General features: G+C 44.6%; 1 protein-coding gene across 2 annotated transcripts; it reads right to left on the bottom strand.

The window, feature by feature from the left end:
• Positions 1 to 2,494: 2,494 nt before the first annotated feature.
• LOC124025716 (dual specificity mitogen-activated protein kinase kinase 6) lies at positions 2,495 to 25,543 on the bottom strand. Of its 2 annotated transcripts, XM_046339055.1 has the most exons (12): positions 25,350 to 25,543; positions 13,245 to 13,314; positions 12,618 to 12,666; positions 11,727 to 11,840; positions 10,471 to 10,590; positions 9,606 to 9,722; positions 9,097 to 9,148; positions 8,723 to 8,850; positions 6,679 to 6,756; positions 6,268 to 6,407; positions 3,966 to 4,011; positions 2,495 to 3,622 (listed from the first exon to the last, which is right to left on the bottom strand). In XM_046339055.1, exons 1-12 carry the CDS (start codon positions 25,366 to 25,368, stop codon positions 3,545 to 3,547), a joined length of 1,011 nt encoding a protein of 336 aa, XP_046195011.1. In that variant the 5' UTR covers positions 25,369 to 25,543; the 3' UTR covers positions 2,495 to 3,544. The 2 variants fall into 2 exon arrangements, with proteins under 2 accessions (XP_046195011.1, XP_046195012.1); XM_046339056.1 differs by lacking the exons at positions 13,245 to 13,314; positions 25,350 to 25,543 and adding an exon at positions 12,908 to 13,160.

Raw genomic sequence — 25,543 nt, 5'->3', positions numbered from 1 at the left:
ATCCATCCACCCAGTCATCAGCCTGTACAGTTCCATCCACCCAGTCATCAGCCTGTACAGATCCATCCACCCAGTCATCAGCCTGTACAGTTCCATCCACCCAGTCATCACCCTGTACAGTTCCATCCACCCAGTCATCACCCTGTACAGTTCCATCCACCCAGTCATCACCCTGTACAGTTCCATCCACCCAGTCATCAGCCTGTACAGATCCATCCACCCAGTCATCAGCCTGTACAGTTCCATCCATCCAGTCATCAGCCTGTACAGATCCATCCACCCAGTCATCAGCCTGTACAGATCCATCCACCCAGTCATCAGCCTGTACAGTTCCATCCACCCAGTCATCAGCCTGTACAGATCCATCCACCCAGTCATCAGCCTGTACAGATCCATCCACCCAGTCATCAGCCTGTACAGATCCATCCACCCAGTCATCAGCCTGTACAGATCCATCCACCCAGTCATCAGCCTGTACAGATCCATCCACCCAGTCATCAGCCTGTACAGATCCATCCACCCAGTCATCAGCCTGTAGTTCCATCCACCCAGTCATCAGCCTGTAGTTCCATCCACCCAGTCATCAGCCTGTAGTTCCATCCACACTGTATTACTCCATCTTCTCAACACATAATGAATCAGTGTGTTGTGAGGAGCCTCTGTACTATGTGGAATAGTCCCACTCCACTTCTAGATCCTTAGGCTTCACAAACTACAAAGTGACCCATAAAGAACTAACAGTCAGTCGGATAGCCATGAACACATTGTGAATGGGCCCATCAAGCTAGGTTGTAATGTGTTGTTCACTGCTCTCGTCTGCTTCACTGAACTAAAAAGTGGAACGGAACTATTCCGAGGACGACAGTGGTCCACTTCTAAGATGGCCGACACAAGAAGAAGAAAAAAGGTCAAATCACAGCAGCTCTTTATTTGCTTTCCCTTCTTTACTCACATATTATAAATACTCCTCATCCACCAACTTTGATAAGAAGCCCACTACAATGTACGTCAGAGAGGCTGAGAGAAGAGCGGGTAGGCTTACCAGTTACAGACCAGGGCTGTGTCTGAAATGGCACCCGCTTCCCTAGAAAGAAGAGACAGGAAATAGGGCATCCTTTTGGGCGCACTCTAAAAACACTACGGGCAAGTGCCACCACCACCACTGGTGGTCACATGGCAGGATTCTCATAGTCCTGATGGAAGACCTGAGGGCCACTGCATAGCAGAGTCCAGAGGGTTGAGTTCCAGATCAACCCAGAGCCTCCCTTCTCCCCAGGGCACTTCTAGAAAGTATGGAGTGGAAACAGTAACCAATATGGTGATTACTTCACCTGGTTATAGTGCTCATACCTCCAAATCGGTCTCAGACCTAGATGATTGTCTAGGGATTGGGGGGGTCGATTTGGGATTCAAGCCTAGATGGCAGGTACCCATTCACAGCCTAGCATGATCTCACACATTAGTAGTCTTCCACCATAATGGGTTGCGTTCATTGGGGCATGCAACGGGAAGCGTCTAACATTTTGCAACGTGGAACCGAACATTAGTTCCTCACTGTTTGTTTTCTTCCGTATGGCACCTAATGAACGCAACCCAGCGCTGAAGAGAGGTACAACATGGTGGGGAAATAAACATGGCCGCCTCCGCCGACTTAAAGCAGGGCATTGAAAACCTGAGAGGTGGCTGCAGCAGATCGATCAAACAGATGATTACAGGAGGAGTCAGCAGGCTGCGTTTGCCTCTCTCACACACCGACTGCATTAAAACCAACGAGAACACATCAAATCAGCCGCGTAGCACACGACCACACGTCCTCTCTGCCGCCACGTTGCCAACGTTACATTTAAAAAGAGAAAAAAAAAGTTGTCCAAAATAGTATTTACATCTTCAACACACATAAATGATGTTCCCTGACGTCCTGTCCGTGTAAAGGCATGAGGCTTCGTAGGCCTCTGTGCTTCAGGGACCAAACACCATACTGACACGCTCCTGTCTGCCACTCGGGAAAAGGAAATTGAGAAAAATTACAAATGTAAAAGTTAAAATGGGTTAAACAGCAGCCCCCAACCACATCCAGGAAACCAAGTGATAAGAGTCACAATGAATAATGAAAATACAGCTTTTTAAAAACGGCTCGGAGGGACTGGAAGATAAATACAGCAGAGTCTGGATAGTTACATTATCATCTCCCAATTACAAGTCCATGTACTATATGAGAATACACTGTTCACATACTCTTTACAGCACTCTTGGTGACAGAGCAGATGGTTAGGAAGGGGCGGGGCAGAGGGCGTATACAGGTGGTTAGGAAGGGGCGGGGCAGAGGGGCGTATACAGGTGGTTAGGAAGGGGCTGGGCAGATACAGGTGGTTAGGAAGGGGCGGGGCAGAGGGTCAGATACAGGTGGTTAGGAAGGGGCGGGGCAGAGGGGCGTATACAGGTGGTTAGGAAGGGGCGGAGCAGATACAGGTGGTTAGGAAGGGGCGTATACAGGTGGTTAGGAAGGGGCGTATACAGGTGGTTAGGAAGGGGCGGGGCAGAGGGGCGTATACAGGTGGTTAGGAAGGCGCGGGGCGTATACAGGTGGTTAGGAAGGGGCGGGGCAGAGGTGCGTATACAGGTGGTTAGGAAGGGGCGGGGCAGAGGGGCGTATACAGGTGGTTAGGAAGGGGCGGGGCAGAGGGGCGTATACGGGTGGTTAGGAAGGGGCGGGGCAGAGGGGCGTATACAGATGGGTGAGGGGGTTGTATATAGGGTCAGATGATAACAGATGCCTTGCATTCCCATGCCACCAAAGAGACCTAGGTAGGACTTGCAATTCCTTTTGTACAGGGCCCCCCAGTCACGCTTTCACCTTTGAACTTCCCTCTACAAAGAAACTTACTGAGTCTGACCCCTCCAGAGCCTCCCAAAACCCTGCCCGACGACAGCAGCTGCCGTCCCATTACTGACCAATCACAAGAAGTCGAGACGAGAAATGTAGGTCACCTCTTCCCCTCATGATACCATTCAGAAAGAGTAAAGACACACCCTTAAATTCATATTTGATGAAAATATACAGTATTACAAACTGTATCAGGAAAAACAAAAACGCATAAATGAAAAATATATATCTTTTCAATTCATTATACAGAGACGAACACATTTCACCGAATTCTTTTTGGCTTTCTGTGTAATTCAGAGTGATGGACATACAGTATGTGTAAAGAGAGATTTTCTTCCTGCTGACAGACACTGTCCAATCAGAAAACTGGTACAGTGAGGAGTTTGAATCAGTTCAGTTTGTAGGAGTAGAGGGAGGGAAAGGTTTGTTGGACCCGTGGGTGAGTTGACCATCTCCAGTTTGGGTGGACACCATCAACATCTTGAGTTCATATTACAAGCGCTTTCCCACGTGGCCTCTGTGAGCTGGCGTCAGTCTTTGGGGAAAGAAAGTTGGAGTTGTGTGGCAGATCAATTCCAGTGAGCTTTCTGAAAGGCCTTGGATTGGTGGGTGGGTGGAGAAGTCCCGCCTACCTCCTACCCTGGTGGGTGGAGGGGCCTGTCAGTCTGCCAGGATGATCTTGACAAAGCTGGCTACGTCCGTCTCTTTGGAGTCATGCAGGGTGAAAAAGGGGTGTTGCTGTAAAAAAATAATATATATATGAGAAAACACCATGAGTCAACAATTCCTCAAATAAAACAGGAGTCCAACAGAAAGTACACATTTACACACAAGACTTACACATATGTGGTGCACACAAGACTTAAATACAAGAATACATCATCATCATGGTTTGACTAAACACTTGGGTAAGCCTGTCCTCTTGTGGACACATAACAAAGAGGAAACAGAGAGAGGAAGTGAGCTTTTACAAAGATACTGTGAATGAAGAGAGAACAACAACGCCTACAATCCAACAACATTACACACGTATTCACCGGTCACTGATTTAAACAAATGCTGATGAGGATCTAAAACCAACCATTAGTTCTGTGTAGGCGGGTCTCTCGTTGGGTTTCTTTCTTAAGCTGCAGAGAGAGAACAAAACAAAACAACTGAGAAACATACCTCAATACTGGACACTTCTTACCATATACCTTTAGTAAGACCAGAGCCCCCAACACATCGAAGCCTGTTTGAGGACAACATTCTGATAACCTGGGATTTTTGGGAAAGTTTTCCCAGATGTCAGTTAGGAGATTCCCAGAATCAAAAAGGAATCAGCAGGAAATCCAGAATCCTCCAACCTGGGAAAGTTGCTGTAATTGTGCAACTCTAAGTACACCATAACACATTTACACCAGATAAGCCTACATGAAAGCTACAGCATGACATTTATAGAGTGGGCCAGGACAACTGGGTCATTCACAAAAATGTAGGTGCATTCATTTCCAGGCTGTCTTTTTCCCCCAGGTCAGTGTCCAGGCCTAGACTCACAGGGAGGGGACACCAGGACAGTGCCCAGACCTGGACTCACAGGGAGGGGACACTAGGCCAGGCCCAGGCCTGGAACCACAGGGAGGGGACAGCAGGACAGTGCCCAGGCCTGGACCCACAGGGAGGGGACAGCAGGACAGTGCCCAGGCCTGGACCCACAGGGAGGGGACAGCAGGACAGTGCCCAGGCCTGGACTCACAGGGAGGGGACAGCAGGACAGTGCCCAGGCCTGGACTCACAGGGAGGGGACACCAGGACAGTGCCCAGGCCTGGACTCACAGGGAGGGGACACCAGGACAGTGCCCAGGCCTGGACTCACAGGGAGGGGACACCAGGACAGTGCCCAGGCCTGGACCCACAGGGAGGGGACAGCAGGGCAGGGCCACCTGGTGGTGTTTGGTTCAACTGCATCATCAGTAAGGCCAGACAGGCAGCATCCCAAATAACACCATATTTCCTATACAGTGCACTACTTTTGACCAGGGCTCTAAACCCTACTCCTATAGGTCCTGGTCAAAGGTAGTGCACTAAATAGTAGGGATGGGCGGGTTACCCTTTTTTTTTTTTTACTGTTCGAGTTACTCAATTATTTTTTTAGAGAAGTCAGAATATAGAATATATAATTTTACTAATATATATATATATATACAGTCAATAAAACAATTGCCATTTAAGATTAATTTCTTGAAACCATAATATCAACTTGTTATATTATATGGTGAAACAGAATCTTCTAAAAGGCAGTAACCTCAGCAGGGGAGCTTGCATGTAGAACTCTGTGGCTTTGCAATGGCATAGCCTGGTTTTGTTCATTTCCTGAGCACTCATCACAGTCAAGACACCTATTTTAGAGCTAAAAACATGATCTAATATAACAAGAAAACACAACAGATTATTTTTCCAAATGAAAAAAAGGGTTGCCAGTGTGAAGTGATGTGCATCAGGAACTGTTATTCTCAAACAGGGATCGTCTGGAACGGGACTGTCTGGAACGGGACTCAGTCTGGAACGGGACTCAGTCTGGAACGGGACTCAGTCTGGAACGGGACTCAGTCTGGAACGGGCTCAGTCTGGAACGGGCTCAGTCTGGAACGGGCTCAGTCTGGAACGGGCTCAGTCTGGAACGGGCTCAGTCTGGAACGGGCTCAGTCTGGAACGGGCTCAGTCTGGAACGGGGCTCAGTCTGGAACGGGCTCAGTCTGGAACGGGACTCAGTCTGGAACGGGACTCAGTCTGGAACGGGACTCAGTCTGGAACGGGACTCAGTCTGGAACGGGACTCAGTCTGGAACGGGACTCAGTCTGGAACGGGACTCAGTTTGGAACGGGACTCAGTCTGGAACGGGACTCAGTCTGGAACGGGACTCAGTTTGGAACGGGACTCAGTTTGGAACGGGACTCAGTTTGGAACGGGACTCAGTTTGGAACGGGACTCAGTTTGGAACGGGACTCAGTTTGGAACATTGAAATTTCTTCAGGGTTACAAACCAAAATCTGTCTTTTCAATATAGGCCTACAGATGTTCCATTTAGTTTATTCTGCCTGTTCTTTGAAATTTTCTAAATGGATTAACAACATTGAGATACTGCTCACACTGATGAATTACAGCCACAACATCAGTTTGGTTTAGTATGTTTAGGCTTAATAATTCTTAGGAAAATACACTAGTCTTTTTCAAACTAATGTTTCTGTATATTTTCAGCGTGGAAACATTCCACCAAATAGTTTTACAGTATTTGGGGAGAAAAAGGTGACCCCTGGTTAAATAAATGAGTTGTGATTTCCTTCCTTACTAAACAGAAGATGGTACCATTTGGAAAGCAGACAGAGAGAGAGAGATGGGCTCACCACTGGGAGCTGAAGTCCACAAACTCAGGGGAGAAGCGGTCCGAGGGCAGCTGTGGAGAGGGCTCATCCACTACCTGCTTCAGTTGCTGGAAGGGTGTACCCCACGAGTCATAGGGGAACTTCAGAATGGCCAGCTCAATCTGGGGCAGAGGACCAGACAGAGGTTTGTTATCCCACAGAGGGAGGCAGTCTGGTATTTACCATCACAAAGAAACATGGGACAATAGAGTAGAATCATCACTCAGACCAGGGTTGTATTCATTAGGACACACCGTTACAAACTAATGGTGCAACAGAAAACAATCACATAAATGCAGGTAGCCCCTCTCGTTTCAGTCCCATTTTCTTGTTTGGTGCCTAATGAACATGACCATGCTGTTGAAAGAATAGCCGATGGTGTCTGTGACTCACCATTGTGATTCCTAGACTCCAGATGTCTGACTTAACGCTGTAGCCTTTCTGGTTGAGGTCGGGGTTTATCCGTTCTGGCTGAAACCGAGGGAATGAAAACACTATCAACACCATTACACAATGACACCAACGCCATCACATAGGATAAGAATACCACTGTAACATATAACGACATCAACACAACAAGCACCAGTTCTATTTCATTCAGGCAGTGCGCTCCCAGCCACAACTAGACCAGGGTCGTGTTAAGTATTTGTTGTGTTAGACGTTTTCCATGCGATGCCTACTGAACGTGGCCCAGACGGTGTCAGAGCCACCTCTCCTCTTCTCCCCAGTCCTCCTCACTATCGCTGTTCAACTGCCTCTTCAACACTCTCATTGTCTTTCTGTTTAGTTTCTCTCTGGCATCAGTGGTTTCTTTCATCAGGATTATTCAGAAATTAAAACAAAATACATCATCTGCACAGAGGTGATCGTCACGTTTAGTATCTCAGGAACCACATCAATATGATGTAGCAATCTCCTGAGAGGCACAGCTTGACCACGAAGAAGAACCTGGAATCTGGCCAACCAATGCCTGAAGAAGCCTGGCTGCAACCAGGGTCGTGTTCAGTCGGCACAAAATGGAAACGTAGGAGGTACCACGTTAACTTCCATATCGGACAGGTTTCATTTGATTTCTTACGTGTCAAACTTCTCTAAAACAGGGTTTCCTTTAGGAAAATGTGGTGCAGTACATTTGACCGGCAGCATTTTAATTTTAACAGACATTTGAGAAATGTAGACATTGGGTGTGTAATCTGATTAGGGAGTCCACCCACTGAAATCACTTTTAGATGATGGTTATTCATTCTAACAGAACATGCCACTCCAGGACGCAACGGTGTGCGTCCTTATAACCAAATTCTGATAAGCAATTTGAAGATGTTAGAATGACTGTCACGTGTCCTTCTCCTCAGACAACAAGACCAGAAACAAACAGCAACATCACTCGCCTATGTCAAAGTAGTACCCCCCACAGCAGAAAAGTTGACCTATTCTATTGGTAGGCTTCTGGGACAGTTGTGGGGCTAAGGATCCCAAATTCATACAACCAGTAGGCCTTGGCAACATTAAAATAAAATAACGAGGCTGATGCAACAGAGCAGAAGGTTAAAATGTAAAATGTCAATAAACCATTATTTCTTCACATTATTAGCACAACAATGAGCACAAGGCAGTAGGTTATACGCCGATGTTTATTCCATAATGCAATTAGCATGAAAACACGCTTGTCAAAAATCACACACAATTTAGAAAGAGGGGAGAACTAGATGCAACAACTAGCACGGGTTGCTAACATGACTAGGATTGTGCCTTTGGCTTCTACACCTGCATTAAAATAATAAAAATTAAAATAATTACCACCACGTTTCTATGGTGGCATTTTACTTTGAAGGAAAGTAAGACATGTCTCCTAACATGAAGTAAAACATTCAGGTTTCAAACAATTACATGTAAGTTGTTTTCAAAATGTTACTGCCTCCAGCTCATTACAAAGTGGTGTGTGATGCACTGAAGCCTCTACACATACCGTAGCATATAGAAATGGGAAACAATTTACCACAGGTGGACTCCAAGTTGTAGAAACCTCTCAAAGATGATCAATGGAAACGAGATGCACCTGAGCTCAATTTCGAGTCTCATAGCAACGGGTCTGGAAGCTTATGCAAGTAAGCTATTTCTATTTGTAATACATTTGCAAATATTTCTAAAAACTTGTTTTCGATTTGTCATTATAAAAATAAATGAATTGAATCCATTTTTAAATCAGGTCTGAATAATTTCCGAATGCACTGTAAGCTTGACCGGCCAATAGGTTAATGAATAGGTTAAAACGCATTATTCTGCAATAGGAGTTTATATTTTGTCCCTCGGCAGCTACATTTTTTTGGCTTTTCATTTTTTTTTTAACAACAAAAGCCGTCTATTACCAGCTAACAGAAACCCTGTTGCCTACTGAACATGGCCGAGAAGGTGTCAGAGCGCACCCATTCCTACTCACCGCCATGTAGGGCTTGCAGCCGGCGTCCATGGTCTTGGCCACAGAGTCCACCAGGTGGCCGCTGATGCCAAAGTCACACATCTTCACCTGGCCCTGTGTGTTGATCAGCACGTTGGACGGCTTCACATCTGCACAAAGTTAGAAAAAAACACATTTAATCATCAGGAATAGTTTAGTCCCTCCAAGCGTGGCGGAGAGCAAATAATAATAAAAATGCAAATCAAATCAAGGACCATTTCAGATCAACATGAGTAAAGGAGGTGATCGAGTGATGAGAAACCGTGCCCATGACATGAAGACTTGTGTTCGCTTGGGGAGCTGTGTTTGCCTTGGCTTTAGCTCGGCAGGCTACCAAAACCGTATCCTTCATTTACCTCGGTGTATCACTGACAGTTTGTTATGCAGATGCTCCAAAGCCTTGACGATCTGGAGAGAGAGAGAAGCAGTTACACACACTGCATTGTAATGACGTCACTCCAGATAACCTGAGGGAACTGTGTTCCTTATACAGCATCACAACAAGCTGCTGTGGACACTTCTTAAAGATGACAATATAAATCATATCAATAGGAAAGTGTACTTCAGTATTATGCATGTTTTTCTGTTCTGTTCTCGCTCTCTGGCATCAGTGGTTTCTTTCATCAGGATTATTCAGAAATTAAAACAAATACATCATCTGCACAGAGGTCAGTTATACTGCAGCTATAAGCATTATTCAGTAACCCTGCAGGGTTGTGCTCATTAGGCACCAAACAGAATAAAAACCTAAAACAGGGAGGGACTACCTGGACCAATAAGAAACTCATTTGTTTTCCATTGCAAATCCTTTTTAAAATGATCTCCATTGCGTGTCCTGATGAACACGACCCAGGTGTCCACTCACCGCTACAGTGATCTTCCCCAGGATGTCTTCAGGGATGGTCATGCCTTTATCGATCACCTGCTTGTAGAACTTATCCAGAGACGTGTCCATCAGCTCCATGCAGATCCACACGTCACCCTGGCAACGCAGAGCAACACCTATTACTGTACAACTACCTCTTTAAAATACTCAGCCTGTTTGTTTTCTCTCTCTGGCATCAGAGGTTTCTTTCATCAGGATTATTCAGAAATTAAAACAAAATACAGCATCTGCACAGTCAGTGTGACACACAAAGAAAAACAAACAAGTCCTTCCATGACTAATACAGAGGAGACTACTTCTAATCGTAGTTTGAAAACCCAACTGAATTGAAGATGTATTTGAGGGAAGAAAGAAGTGGCCAAGTGAAAGCCAGCCGAGCCACAGGCTTCCACCATAATGTTGTTTTCACAGGTTAGTTTTTTTCCATTTATATTTTGAGGTTGGACTTTTAGCACGTATAGTACTTTAGCACGTAGGGCGCACTGACTGGTGTCATCTCGTTAGTCAGCACGTGTTACACCCAGGCTGTGCTACAGATGTGGTGCTGAGTGACAGTGTCCAGGCGAACCCAGGCTGTGCTACAGATGTGGTGCTGAGTGACAGTGTCCAGGCGAACCCAGGCTGTGCTACAGATGTGGTGCTGAGTGACAGTGTCCAGGCGAACCCAGGCTGTGCTACAGATGTGGTGCTGAGTGACAGTGTCCAGGCGAACCCAGGCTGTGCTACAGATGTGGTGCTGAGTGACAGTGTCCAGGCGAACCCAGGCTGTGCTACAGATGTGGTGCTGAGTGACAGTGTCCAGGCGAACCCAGGCTGTGCTACAGATGTGGTGCTGAGAGCTGACCTCTCTGAAGAGAGCGCCGTAGAAGGTGACCGTGAAGAAGCAGTCCACGGTCCTCATGGAGATGTCCAGGTCCATCAGCAGTCTCTTCTGCTCCAGGGTGTTCACTGTGGCCCGGATCCTCTGGGGGGGGGGGCAGTCACAGAAATACAATCACTAGAAGGAACAAAGCCCTTTGGCCCAGACCACAGCAATTTGAATGGAAGACTCCCAGGAACACTAACTATCTCTTTTATTTTGTGTGTAAATTACATATAGTTCAGGGGCATTCTTGTTAAAGATGATGACTTCCCGGTGAAAATAAACGTTACATTTGGTATGACATCTGCATACGATACCATAACCTCTTCTATTACTGTTAAACTACCTGTTTTTTCTCTCTCTGGCATCAGTGGTTTCTTTCATCAGGATTATTCAGAAATTAAAACAAAATACATCATCTGCACAGAGGTCATTCATTGTCCCGTTTGGCTTGACAATAAAAAATAAAAACATATTTAACCTTTATTTACCTAGGCAAGTCAGTTAAGAACAAATTCTTATTTACAATGATGGCCTACCCCAGCCAAACCCTAACCTGGACAAAGCTGGGCCAATTGTGCGCCGCCCTATGGGACTCCCAATCACGGCCGGTTGTGATAAAGCCTGGAATCGAACCAGGGTCTGTAGTGACGCCTCTAGCACTGAGATGCAGTGCCTTAGACCGCTGTGCCACTAGGGAGCCCAAAATGACCATAGGAGTTGTCAAAACAGCACAGGTCTGTGTTGGTCAGGAGTGTACAGCACTTTGAGATATCAGCTGATGTACGAAGGGCTATATAAATAAATTTGTTGAGATAGAGCTGTGTGGCTCGTCTTTAAAAGTGACACGCACACTTATCTAATCAACATCTCAGATATATAAATATAGAATAAACATCTCTGATAAAGTGCCGTCGGTAAGATTTCAGAACCGTAGACTCCACATTTTGTTACGTTACAGCCTTATTCTAAAATGGATTCAGTAATTCATAAATAAATAAATGAAATACCTTATTCACATCAAGGGGTCTGAATACTTTCCGAATGCAATGTACAGAAATCTAAAATGTCTGTTTCAGTAGAAGGCAACATTTTGAAACATTCAGATACACATATGCTATGTAGAACAAACACGCCTCTGGCATAAGGAATCGTGTTGTCTCTATTCATGGCATTTCTATCTGCAACGTTCCATAACATAGGCTCATTAAACATGCACCCTGGAGCACTCCACCCACCTTGACGGCCATGATAAGCCCACTGGGCACATGTCTCATCTTGTCCACCACGCCATACGCTCCTCTACCCAGCTCCCCAATCTGCTCTAAGTCATCTGCCTTCACAACAAAGTTCTGTCCAGAGGGAGAAACACAGTGGAGAGAGACAGAGGTCTTTCAGCCAATCACATCAAGTTCAACCAATACACGCAAGAGAGAAAACCCCAGAGTCGTGTTCATTAGGACCCATCGGAAAACAAAAATACATATTTCTTATTGGACCCAGGTGGTATAGTTTAGGATTTCTGAGTCAGGTAATGACATCACCATTTTGACACTAAAACCATATACTTATCGTTGACTACAGTACAACTCTCTTCAACACTCTCCCGGTCTTTCTGTTTAGTTTCTCTCTGGCATCAGTGGTTTCTTTCATCAGGATTATTCAGAAATTAAAACAAATACATCATCTGCACAGAGTTGATCGTCACGTTTGTCTGAGATGCACAGCGTGAGAAAAGTCTATCAGTCACATCAAAGTCAACCAGTAAAGGCATTAGAGAAAACGCTACGGCTGTGTTCATTAGGACATGCAACAGAAAACATTTTCAAAAAGCTTAGCAACGAAAAACAAAAGTAAGTGCTTCTTTTAGGACCAGTCCAGGGGTGTAAACATTAGTCCAAAGTTACAAAACATGAGTTTCTATTGGACAAATTCAGGTCCGTCCCCAATCCGGTTAAGAAACATTTTCCAACAGAATCGGCGTAATGAATACACCCCAAGCAGCCCCTCCCTGTTTCTGTCTGTTTTCGTCCGTTTGGTGTCTAATGAACATGACCCAAGTAAAACCACAAAAGGTGATAGAAAGTGAAGTACTACAGCCTGAACACAAACGTTCCTCCCTTCCCTACCTTTTCTCCAATGGTAACACAGGCTTTGGAATCCAGATCTCGAGGGGGGCTGAGGAGAGAGGATAGGTAGTGGGATTAATACCATGCATTCGTTTAAAAAGTGACATCGATATCAAACTTAACACAAAAAACCAATGCTCTTTCTTATTGAACATCACACTGTATGACTGTAGTTTGACAAGATGCTATGTGAAACCTGGCTGGTATAATTTAGGGTGTGAAAGAAGAGATTCAGGTAATGACATCTGCATATGAAACCATAACCTCATCCTCTATTACTGTACAGCTACCTGTTCAGCACACTCTCCCGGTTTCTTTTGTTAGCTTCTCTCTGGCCTCAGTGCTTTTCCTCGTCACCATTATTAAGAAATTAAAACAAAACACATCATCTGCACTGAGGTCATCGTCACGTTTGTCACAAACACACAGCAGTGGCTAATTTCCAGGGCATCTTTTTTTGGAGTCGTGCTGCACAGATAATGAGCTCTCACAATATCTGGAGAAGTGTTTAGCCCACCATCTCAGAAACCATGTTAATATGATGTAGAAATCTTCTGAGATGCACAGCGCGACCACGAAAAAGACCACCTGGAATCCGGCCAACCAATGAAAGAGAAGAAGCCTTACGCTGCGGCTGCAGGTGGGGGCTGATCAAAGACCTCTTTGGAGAGCTTGAGGCCTGGGTTCTTCTTCTTTCCTATGAGAGGAGAGGATAGGGAGAGGAAAGATCAGTCTAGTTCTTTAAGAAAACTTATCTATACCATGACCTGTCAATTTTTACTTTCAATAAAGCAGAACAGAGAAACCCCCAGTTGAACCATGTGTTGTGAGAATGCTTGGTTCTGTTTTTTGGTGTGGACTTCCGACTTGTACTGTAACGTGTTAGTGACTCTACAGCTCCATGTGTTATCTACCCAGAGATTGTTCAACAATAGAAAACTGGTGAACGACTCGCTCAAAAATCGGAACGATGACACAGAGAGCGAGAAAGCAGAAACAGATTACCTCACTCATTAACCCTCAGTTTTGTCTAACCTTGTTGTAATACAAGCAGCAGTTTAACCACCTTGGTTTGTCCCAACCAAAGTCTCAACCATAATCAGAGGAATACTGACTGAACAGTGACTCATGTTAGCTCCTGCAGTAGGTCTGCTTCTGCCTACACAATGGAGACCAGAGACCTCTCCCTGTGTGAAATGCACACTGCAGTGCATTTATAAACACTGTTCACAAGCAACAAGTGGGGACTTCTCATCCAGGCCAGGGCAATGCTGGTGTAAAACAACAACCCCAACTGAAGGAACGTGGGATTCAGACGAGGACTGTGCCTCTATAGTCTAAACGTGGACCCTTTCCTCCTCTCCTGATCTGCACAACATTGGATGAGTGGGAGTGATGCAGCAGAAAGATATTTAGGATCTGCTCTCATCCGGGGCCTGAGGCAGGTTGATTTCTGCCCGCTATTGGCAGGTACGTTTGCAGAGGTCCTGTTAAATGCAGAATTCTGTGTTTTCAGACAAAAAATAAAAATGCAAAAGAAAAATCTTGCTGCGTTTTGTAAAATGCTGGTTTAAATGCTTTTTTTGTGCCTAGACTAATTTTCTGATTCAGTTGCACTTCACTCAGATGAGAATGCATGTAAACAGGCATTCTATCAGCAGACAGGACTCTGAACTGGCTCTCTGTTTTACTTTTCTCTGGTAAAATGCACGATTAGCTTCCAGCAAAACATCTGGAAATGTAGCTAGCAACATTCTTTCTATGATAAACACTAGAAATTTGATGGCCATGTCTTGTTTTTTTGCTAAAAAAATTGTTTTTAAATAACATTAAAAAATATATAGCTAGCTTTTTCATTGTAAGCTCATTTACTTGTGTGGCTGAATGCCAAATAGAGTTGCACTTCTATTGTCATCTGATGAATTAAGCTATTTTCTGCCGAATGTGTTGCACTAATGTATTTTCTGTGAAGGTAAACTATATTTTTATGCCCCTGATCACTACTGAAGCAAAATAATATATATACAGTGGGGCAGCCCCAAAACATCACTGCTCTAGAGGAGATCTGCATGGAGGAATGGGCCAAAATACTTTCAACAGTGTGTGAAAACCTTGTGAAGACTTACAGAACACGTTTGACCTCTGTCATTGCCAACAAAGGGTATATAACAAAGTATTGAGATAAACTTTTGTTATTGACCAAATACTTATGTTCCACCATAATTTGCAAATCAATTCATTAAAAATCCTACAATGTGATTTTCTGGATTTTTTTCTCATTTTGTCTGTCATAGTTTAAGTTTACCTATGATGAAAATTACAGGCCTCTCTTATCTTTTTATGTGGGAGAACTTGCACAATTGGTGGCTGACTAAATACATTTTTGCCCCACTGTGAGTGTGTGTGTATATAATAGACTTTCAAAATAAAATGCATGTGTAATGGTTTAAAAAAGGCAGATTTGATGGACTGCGTTTTGAAGATGCAGCTGTATGAACTCTAAAGCAACCCCATGCATGTCTTCTACACCAGCCACCTTGGCAGGTAGCCAATTACAGGCTCTGCTCCATGTTGGTAGATCTGTGTTGGAAAGAACACGAGGAAATGACAACACTTGAGACTATTGAGATGCATCCTGGTACGTGTCCTGAACAACAACTGTCATTGACCTGGACATGATGATGTTCCCTCTAACCCAGACAGGCCATTAGGCAAGGAAACACCACATAACCAAAAGTATGTTGGTCCACCCTTTGCTGCTATAACAGTCTCCACAATTCTGGGAAGGCTTTGTCACAAAAGCCCCTTATTACCACCCACCACTGCGACCTGTATGCTCTAGTCGGCCCTCGCTACATATTCGTCGCCAGACCCACTGGCTCCAGGTCATCTATAAGTCGATGCTAGGTAAAGCTCCGCCTTCTCAGCTCACTGGTCACGATAACAACATCCACCCGTAGCACGCGCTCCAGCAAGTATCTCTCAATGGTCATCCCCAAAGCCAACACCTACTTTGGCCACCCTTCCTTGCAGTTCTCTGCTGCCAATGATTGAAACTAATTGCATTTTTTAAAATAAAACAAAAATCGCTTAAGCAGGGAGACATATTTCCCTCACTAACGTTAAACATTAGCTATCTGAGTAGCTAACTGATCGCTGCAGCTGTACATAGCCCATCTGTAAATAGCCCACTGAATCTACCTGCCTCATCCCCATATTGTTTTTATTTACTTTTCTGCTCTTTTGCACATCAGTAATTCTACTTGCACATCATCATCTGCTCATCTATCACTCCAGTGTTAAATTTTCTAAATTGTAATTCCTTTGCAACTATGGCCTTTTTATTGCCTTACCTCCTCACGCCATTTGCACACACTGTATATAGACTATTGCGTTATTTGACTGTATGCTTGTTTATTCCATTTGTAACTCTGTTGTTTGTGTCGCACTGCTTTGCTTTATCTTAGCCAGGTCACACAGTTGTAAATGAGAACTTGTTCTCAACTAGCCTACCTGGTTAAATGTGGGGGCGGCAGGGTAGCCTAGTGGTTAGAGCGTTGGACTAGATTCGGATGGCCGTTTTATGTGTGGATTAATTGTTGGAGTAGAGGACCTTGTGCATTTCAGGTAAAATAACTCAATGTTTATATCCCAGGACAAATTAGCTAGCAACAGCAAGCTAGCTAAATAGGACAAATTAGCTAGCTTTTCGACCTGTCCCCAAATTAATGTCATTGGTTCAGAGTTTGTTTTGATATTTTAACCTGTGTGTTGTGATCGCGTTTGGTGTAGGGGGACAAAATAAATGTATGTATGCACGATAGCGCACGCACGCAGCCGGTTTGGGTTCCGTGTAAGGCCATTTTACTGCCAACTTTTGTCTATGGAGATTGCATGGCTGTGTGCTCGATCTTATAAACCTGTCAGCATGGGGTGTGGCTGAAAGAGACAGATCCACTCATTTGAAGGGTTTCCACATACCTTCGTATATAGTGTACATTGGCTCAGAAGTAACCAGACACTTAAACACCACTTGCTGTTTAAAGCTTCCAATGGCTCCCTGTACCACTAACTGGGAAAAGGGCTGCAGAGAGCATCAGAGACACCATTCATAAACAGGCAGTGCACCGTTATGCAATGTTTCAAGTGAAGCATTTAGGTTGGGTGTGCTGTGTTGGCTGGGTAATACAGTGCAGCCTAACCGTGGGTGGATTCTCTGCAGTACATACACAGGAGGCTAAATGTAAGCAAATAACCTACATATCCGGAGGAAAGCAAGTTCATATAGACTGGACTGGTAGCATCTCGTGCTCTCCTCAGATGAGCCACTGCAGACATCCAGCTTCCCAGTGAGGGGAGAGTCATTGACTTCCCAGGGAAACACAGCGAGGGGAGATTCATAGACTTCCCAGTGAGGGGAGATTCATAGACTTCCCAGTGAGGGGAGATTCATAGACTTCCCAGTGAGGGGAGATTCATAGACTTCCCAGTGAGGGAGATTCATAGACTTCCCAGTGAGGGGAGATTCATAGACTTCCCAGTGAGGGAGATTCATAGACTTCCCAGTGAGGGGAGATTCATAGACTTCCCAGTGAGGGGAGATTCATAGACTTCCCAGTGAGGGGAGATTCATAGACTTCCCAGTGAGGGGAGATTCATTGACTTCCCAGTGAGGGGAGATTCATTCCCAGTGAGGGGAGATTCATTGACTTCCCAGTGAGGGGAGATTCATTGACTTCCCAGTGAGGGGAGATTCATTGACTTCCCAGTGAGGGGAGATTCATTGACTTCCCAGTGAGGGGAGATTCATTGACTTCCCAGTGAGGGGAGATTCATAGACTTCCCAGTGAGGGGAGATTCATAGACTTCCCAGTGAGGGGAGATTCATTGACTTCCCAGTGAGGGAGATTCATTGACTTCCCAGTGAGGGGAGATTCATTGACTTCCCAGTGAGGGAGATTCATTGACTTCCCAGTGAGGGGAGATTCATTGACTTCCCAGTGAGGGAGATTCATTGACTTCCCAGTGAGGGGAGATTCATTGACTTCCCAGTGAGGGAGATTCATTGACTTCCCAGTGAGGGGAGATTCATTGACTTCCCAGTGAGGGGAGATTCATTGACTTCCCAGTGAGGGGAGATTCATTGACTTCCCAGTGAGGGGAGATTCATTGACTTCCCAGTGAGGGGAGATTCATTGACTTCCCAGTGAGGGGAGATTCATTGACTTCCCAGTGAGGGGAGATTCATTGACTTCCCAGTGAGGGGAGATTCATTGACTTCCCAGTGAGGGAGATTCATTGACTTCCCAGTGAGGGGAGATTCATTGACTTCCCAGTGAGGGGAGATTCATTGACTTCCCAGTGAGGGGAGATTCATTGACTTCCCAGTGAGGGGAGATTCATTGACTTCCCAGTGAGGGGAGATTCATTGACTTCCCAGTGAGGGGAGATTCATTGACTTCCCAGTGAGGGGAGATTCATTGACTTCCCAGTGAGGGGAGATTCATTGACTTCCCAGTGAGGGGAGATTCATTGACTTCCCAGTAAGGGGAGATTCATTGACTTCCCAGTGAGGGGAGATTCATTCGACTTCCCAGTGAAACACAGTGAGGGGAGATTCATTGACTTCCCAGTGAAACACAGTGAGGGGAGATTCATTGACTTCCCAGTGAAACACAGTGAGGGGAGATTCATTGACTTCCCAGTGAAACACAGTGAGGGGAGATTCATTGACTTGTGCTATGCTCACATGCACCCAGCAGAGTAAAAATAGATGTTCATTTCCTCCGTCGAGCTAAAAAAAGAGCATTCAAAACCTTCTTAAAATGACCTAGAACAACAGTATAAAAACAGCCTTTGTCCCAACTGAAGTAGCATGGCAAGAAATGGCCTTTTTCAACATCATTCACTTTCTCCAAAATATCGCTATTTTTAAAACCAGCCATAGAAAGCTGGTTGCAAATTTGGTTTAATATTTGTTCTGTCTTTTCTGGTGGATTAAACAAATATTGTTTTACTCAACAACAACAAAAAATATACATTTTTGAAAAATATGTTTAAAAATGGTTTAATATTTGTAAATGATATAAATAGGATGGGTGGAATTGTTAACAAAAATATGGAAATGTCTGCTGTATTCAAAATTACAACCAACTGACTGCAGCATCACTGCAAAAATGGAGGCGGCAAGTGGAAAGGGGAGGAGGTAAGGATTCACAAAACGACGCCGGATTCAAAACTGAGTTTTTCCAATTAAAATTATACAACATTTTTGCAACCAATACAACTGTTTATATATATATATATATATATATATATATACACACATATATATATACATACACACACACACACACGTCAAAAGTTGACACCTACACATTCCACAGTTTATTTTCACTATTTTCTACATTGTAGAATAATAATGAAAACATCAAAACTATGAAATAACACACATGGAATCAAATAGTAACAACAAAGTGTTAAATATCAAATATATTTTGATTTGTTTGAGAATCTTCAAAGTAGTCACCCTTTGCGCACACTTGGCATTCTGTCAACCAGCTTCATGAGGTAGTCACCTGGAATTAATTAACACACAGGTAGGTGTGCCTTGATAAAAGTGAATGTGGAATTGCTTTCCTGCTTTATGCGTTTGAGCCAATCAGATGTGCTGCGACAAGGTAGGGGTGGTACACAGAAGATGGTATTTTACCAAATAGGGCTAAGTCCATACTATGACAAGAACAGGTCAAATAAGCAAAGAGAAAAAACAGTCAGTTAACTGTCTCTCATGAGGACCACCACAGAAAAGGAAGACCCAGTGTTACCTCTGCTGCAGAGGATAAGTTCATTAGAGTTAACTGTCTCTCATGAGGACCACCACAGGAAAGGAAGACCCAGTGTTACCTCTGCTGCAGAGGATAAGTTCATTACAGTTAAACTGCACCTCATGAGGACCGCCACAGGAAAGGAAGACCCAGTGTTACCTCTGCTGCAGAGGATAAGTTCATTAGAGTTAAACTGCACCTCAGATTGTAGCCCAAATAAATGCTTCACAGAGATTAAGTAACAGACACATCTCAACATCAACTGTTCAGAGACTGCATGAATCAGTCCTTCATGGTCGAATTGCTGCAAAGACACCACTACTAAAGGACACCAACAAGAAGAGACTTGCTTGGGCCAAGAAACACGAGCAATGGACATTAGATTTTTGGTTCCAACCGCCATGTCCTTGTGAGATGATCTCCGCATGTGTGGTTCCCACCGTGAAGCATGGGAGGTATGATAGTGTCACCAGTAAAGCACTGTCTGTGATTTATTTAGAATTCAAGGCACACTTAACCTGCATGGCTACCACAACATTCTGCAGCGATACACCATCCCATCTGGTTTGCACTTAGTGGGACAATCATTTGTTTTTCAACAGGACAATGACCCAACACACCTCCAGGCTGTTTTTGTATTTATTTTTATTTCACCATTTAGGCTAGTTGAGAACAAGTTTTCATTTACAACTGCGACCTGGCCAAGATAAAGCAAAGCAGTGTGACACAAACAACAACACAGAGTTACACATGGAAAAAAAAACAGAGTCAATAATACAATAGAGAAAGTCTAAATGCAGTGTGTGAAAATGAGGTAGGATAAGGGGGGTGACGCGATAAATAGGCCATAGTGGAAAACTTATTCCAGTATGGCAAATTAAACACTGGGGTGATAGATGTGCAGAAGATGTGTGTGCAAGTAGCGGTACTGGGGTGCAAAATAAATAACAATATGGTGATGAGGTAGTTGGATGGGCTATTTACAGACTGGCTATGTACAGGTACAGTGATCTGAGAGCTGCTCTGACAGCTGGTGCTTAAAGTTAGTGAGGGAGAAAAGAGTCTCCAGCTTCAGAGATTTTTGCAGTTCGTTCCAGTCATTGGCAGCAGAGAACTGGAAAGAAAGGCGGCCAAAGGACGAATTGGCTTTGGGGGTGACCTGTGAAATATACCTGCTGGAGCGCGTGCTGCAGGTGGGTGGTGACCAGTGAGCCGAGATAAGGCGGAGCTTTACCAGTGGGTTTGGCGACGTATATGAAGTGAGGGCCAGCCAACCAGAGTATACAGGTCACAGTGGTGGGTAGTATATGAAGTGAGGGCCAGCCAACCAGAGCATACAGGTCACAGTGGTGGGTAGTATATGAAGTGAGGGCCAGCCAACCAGAGCATACAGGTCACAGTGGTGGGTAGTATATGAAGTGAGGGCCAGCCAACCAGAGCATACAGGTCACAGTGGTGGGTAGTATATGAAGTGAGGGCCAGCCAACCAGAGTATACAGGTCACAGTGGTGGGTAGTATATGAAGTGAGGGCCAGCCAACCAGAGTATACAGGTCACAGTGGTGGGTAGTATATGAAGTGAGGGCCAGCCAACCAGAGCATACAGGTCACAGTGGTGGGTAGTATATGAAGTGAGGGCCAGCCAACCAGAGTATACAGGTCACAGTGGTGGGTAGTATATGAAGTGAGGGCCAGCCAACCAGAGTATACAGGTCACAGTGGTGGGTAGTATATGAAGTGAGGGCCAGCCAACCAGAGTATACAGGTCACAGTGGTGGGTAGTATATGAAGTGAGGGCCAGCCAACCAGAGTATACAGGTCACAGTGGTGGGTAGTATATGAAGTGAGGGCCAGCCAACCAGAGTATACAGGTCACAGTGGTGGGTAGTATATGAAGTGAGGGCCAGCCAACCAGAGTATACAGGTCACAGTGGTGGGTAGTATATGAAGTGAGGGCCAGCCAACCAGAGTATACAGGTCACAGTGGTGGGTAGTATATGAAGTGAGGGCCAGCCAACCAGAGTATACAGGTCACAGTGGTGGGTAGTATATGGGGCGGGGCGTTGGTGACAAAACGGATGACACTGTGATAGTGGTTCGCTGATGTCAAGGGTGTGAACAGAGGGCCCCATGAAGCCGGTGGGGTTATGGGATGGGAAGGCATAAGCTACAGACAACGACACACAATTGCATTTTATCGATGGCAATTTGAATGTACAATACCGTGGTGAGATCCTGAGTCCCATTTTGAAATGTTTTTAGAAGGTATCTGTGACCAGATGCTTATCTGTATTCCCAGTCATGTGAAATCCAGATGAAATTCAATTGACTGATTTCTTCAACGTAATTCAGTAAACTCAATGAAATTGTTGTTAATATATATTATTTTTTATTTAAAAAAATCTATATATGGGGGATTGGAAATGATGCAGACAATTAGTGTTAGAAGCCACAATCTGCAATATTAAAGCTGATCCACAGCGCAACATTGTTTTAAGCATGGCAAGAAACTATTTGGTTTGGCTAAATACTGGCTTTAGCTCGTAATGCATAGCTAAAATGCAAGGCAGAAACGGATCTTACGTGGCACTCTATTTCAGCTGAACTCCCTGACATACAGTATACCTTGAGCGTCTGAGGTCACATATTTGACTAGTTGACAGCTAGGCCGACATCAGGCCTCATATCAATGAAGGAGCTATTAAAAATCCTACAACTCTAAGCATTTCAGGCATGGGACTATGCAGTATCCAACACTTTCTTTGTGGGAATGTCTGACGTCGACGAAACCAAGTTGGAAGTTCTCATGTTACAAATGGGAGCCCATATGGACGATTCTTACTGTGTTAACTTCCTCAGGGTTTGGGGTTGGGGCAGGTGTGCACTTCCCTCTTGTGCCTGTATCCAGGCAAGAGAGGATGACTCCCAACCAAACAAGACATCCTTTCTGAATAGCTGTCACGTGATCCTTTGGGAAGCATGATATCATTGGGCACAGCTCTCCTCCAGCTTTCTGAACCCCTGGTACATCCACCTGAACCCTAAACCCAGCCAAATAAGCTTACTGCACGACAACCCTTTGGTTATAGACAGTGGGCTTACACTCCACTATACGAGTTGCTTTGCCATCAGCATCGTGTCAATGTGACATTCTACCTGCTACACAGATCGTTTTGTAAAGCATTGTAAAATAACCAGTGGTGGGTATAGTCAAGGCCATATGTAACCAAAATCAACTTGATTTTTCATTCAATTCACAAGATGGAATGAATGTGCACATCAGCCATCGATTCTTGAGTTTGGACGCCGCCATCAGACATGACACAACTCGAGCAATAGAGCAGATTTCCAAGGAAGCCTCCCCTCAACGGCCTGAAGCATGCACAACAAGAGCCTATAGGCGGTAAACTGAAATAATTGATGCTGACTAATCTAGCTACAGCCGTAGCTGTGGTGTGTGTCTCATGTTACAGGTGATTCACTACCTTCTAGAGGAAAATAACCCCACCCGGCTTTAGTCACAGACAGGTGCACTGGTTTGAAGCCTCCTGCACAAGGTATGCTATGTCTTCTGTGTGAAGATAAATACTCAGAATTCTTGGGCAGCCCATTGGATGACGGCGTGAGTAGCTGGGTCACGAGCCACCATCAACCCGCTTAAACCGGCAACGATGAAGCTACCAAGTAACAGGTTATTTTTCACTCTGGACAAGCAGCAGTACTCGCTCACTGTCAGAGTTCCTGTGCATGTATGTGCACGGGTTCACGTCACACTCCTACAACGTAGTAGGTACGGGACCAAAACAGCAGAGACGCTTAGCCTTGTGCTTCACCGTTCTTAGTTGTTGTCGAAATCGGCCCGATATTGCTGCGTGAAACTCATTTCCATCTCAAATGACTCAAGCAAACAGCAAAGTTATCTTAAAGAGAAAAAACATGAATAAAACAACACATCACAATGCCTCTCCCTTTCTGACCCAAATAACTCTGGGGCATAAGTACATGTACTGATGTGTGGGTAACTCAGTAATGTGTGTAACTGTCAGTAGGACCTTTTTAGGGTTCTATTGTTGTTTAACATGTGTAGCTGTTCTTGTCTATTGACATTCTGGGATTATGTCATGGTTTTTTTTGTGGATCCCCAGGAAGAGTAGCTGCTGCTTTAGCAACAGCTAATGGGGATAAGAATAAAATACATATTAGTTTACCTATAAACCTAGTCCTGGACTACAACGCACTTTCCATGGAGATAAACCATCCCAGGATGGGACTGGCTGCCAGTCAGAAGGCACACCGGTCAGACCGTGTTAACCCACTGTGCCAAAGCCTAGCACTGTCTGTAAATCAGTATGGATAAGAGCGTCTGCTAAATTACTAAAAGGTTGTTGTAAAACAAAACAAAAAACGGGGTGCTTGAAAATGTGTCACATTGCAGCTGACATTTATTGTATGGGCAGAGAAAACACCATTGTAGATGAGCGCATTATTTGTTGTAAAACCTCCTTAAGCAACAGCAACTCGAAATGAACAAACAAGCATTGCAAAGCACTTCAGCCAACTCCACCCATTACCTTAAAGTGAAACTGGCTACAGCGGTCAAGAAAAGTCCAGACACAACTGAAAACCCAGGACTCATCCTACACTTTTACTATCAGCAAACAGGCTGTTGCTGCTCCCAAAAGAAAGGTGAGCACCAATAACGTCAGCATAGCACAACAGTGTAGCAGCTGTACAACCACAGGTTGCAGAAGTCGCTGGAAGTACAAGTCAACACATGCATTCAGGTAGCTAGGCTATAGAGGGGCTGCCTGTGATAGCATAATAGTCAGTGAGCAGGCCTCTCACAATCCTGGTGGTAATGCCAGTTAGGATTGTGTAGATCAGCACTTCCCAAATTGGTGCTGGGGACTTCAAGGGGTGCACGTTTTGTTGTTTGCCCTAGCACTACACAGCTGATTCAAATAATGAATGCTTGATAATCAGTTGATATTTTGTATCAGCTGTGTAACGGTTAGTGTTAAGGCAAAAACCAAAATGTGTACCCCTTGGGATCCCCAGGACAAGAGTTTTGGAAACGATGGTGTAGCATAATATCACATCATCCACAACACAATGTCCCCATGTGTGACGTAGGGAGGGCCTTGATTTATTTTCCACCAGGTGTTTTTAATTCAGCATTGCTTGTTGCTAATTACACATCACTTAGTGTCAGAGAGAGACCAACTGTATGATGGATCAGGCATTGGTAGAAAATATGCGAGACAAATATAAGTGAACAACTATTGCAAGAATGCGTGAGAGACGACGCACACGGTAATATTAGACCCAAGTAACGCTGTCGGAAAAATACATGACTCATGTTTTCCCATCAAAACGACAAGTCGCGAGGCATGGCATGCGTGCTCCCAATGAAATAACGCACGAGATATCGCTCACGTTACATCGATACCGGTGTGGCCAGCTACGCACTTTTCGTTTGGTCGAATAGACAATGCTATAGGTAACGTTAGCTCGGTAGGAAGGTAGCTAACGAACAAGCAACAGTTGCAACTTACAGCCCCAAGTAGCCTAACTTAACGTTATCGCGTGTTCACAAACAATTGTTTAAATTTCCAGGAATTGACAGGAAACAACCAACCACGGGGAATCCGCATACATGTAATGGTTTCTAGCCAGGTTACAGAGAAATGCAATTAGGCACCACATTACAACTTGTACTGTAGCTAGCTGGAGTTAGCTAGCAACTTTGTACAAGGACAGACCCTAACGTTAAGCCGGAAACGAACTGATATTTTTAAAAACGTCTAATGCAATGACTCAGTACATAACCCTGATTTCCAGCACTGCATCTTTTTGTCGGAAATTCAGTCTTGTTGCACGATTAACATTATTGTTAAAATTCTTACCTCCTTTAGAAAGAGACATTTCCCCCTTTGCTTTGACGAGGGGGAGGGGAAGCACAAAGACTTTTTACTCCCTCCCTCCCTGCATCTACCCCGCTCAGAAGCTGCGGCTTGTCCTGCAACTACGATGCAAGTCTGTTTCAATCTTCATGCATGTTGCGTTAGTTTGTTTCCGTGTCGCAGGGCTTCTAGTTTTT

This window comes from Oncorhynchus gorbuscha, unplaced genomic scaffold (assembly GCF_021184085.1).
Source record: "Oncorhynchus gorbuscha isolate QuinsamMale2020 ecotype Even-year unplaced genomic scaffold, OgorEven_v1.0 Un_scaffold_2378, whole genome shotgun sequence".
NCBI classification, from domain to species: Eukaryota; Metazoa; Chordata; class Actinopteri; order Salmoniformes; family Salmonidae; genus Oncorhynchus; species Oncorhynchus gorbuscha.
The sequence above is the reverse complement of the archived record's forward strand: the minus strand, read 5'-3'. Positions and strand labels throughout refer to the sequence as shown.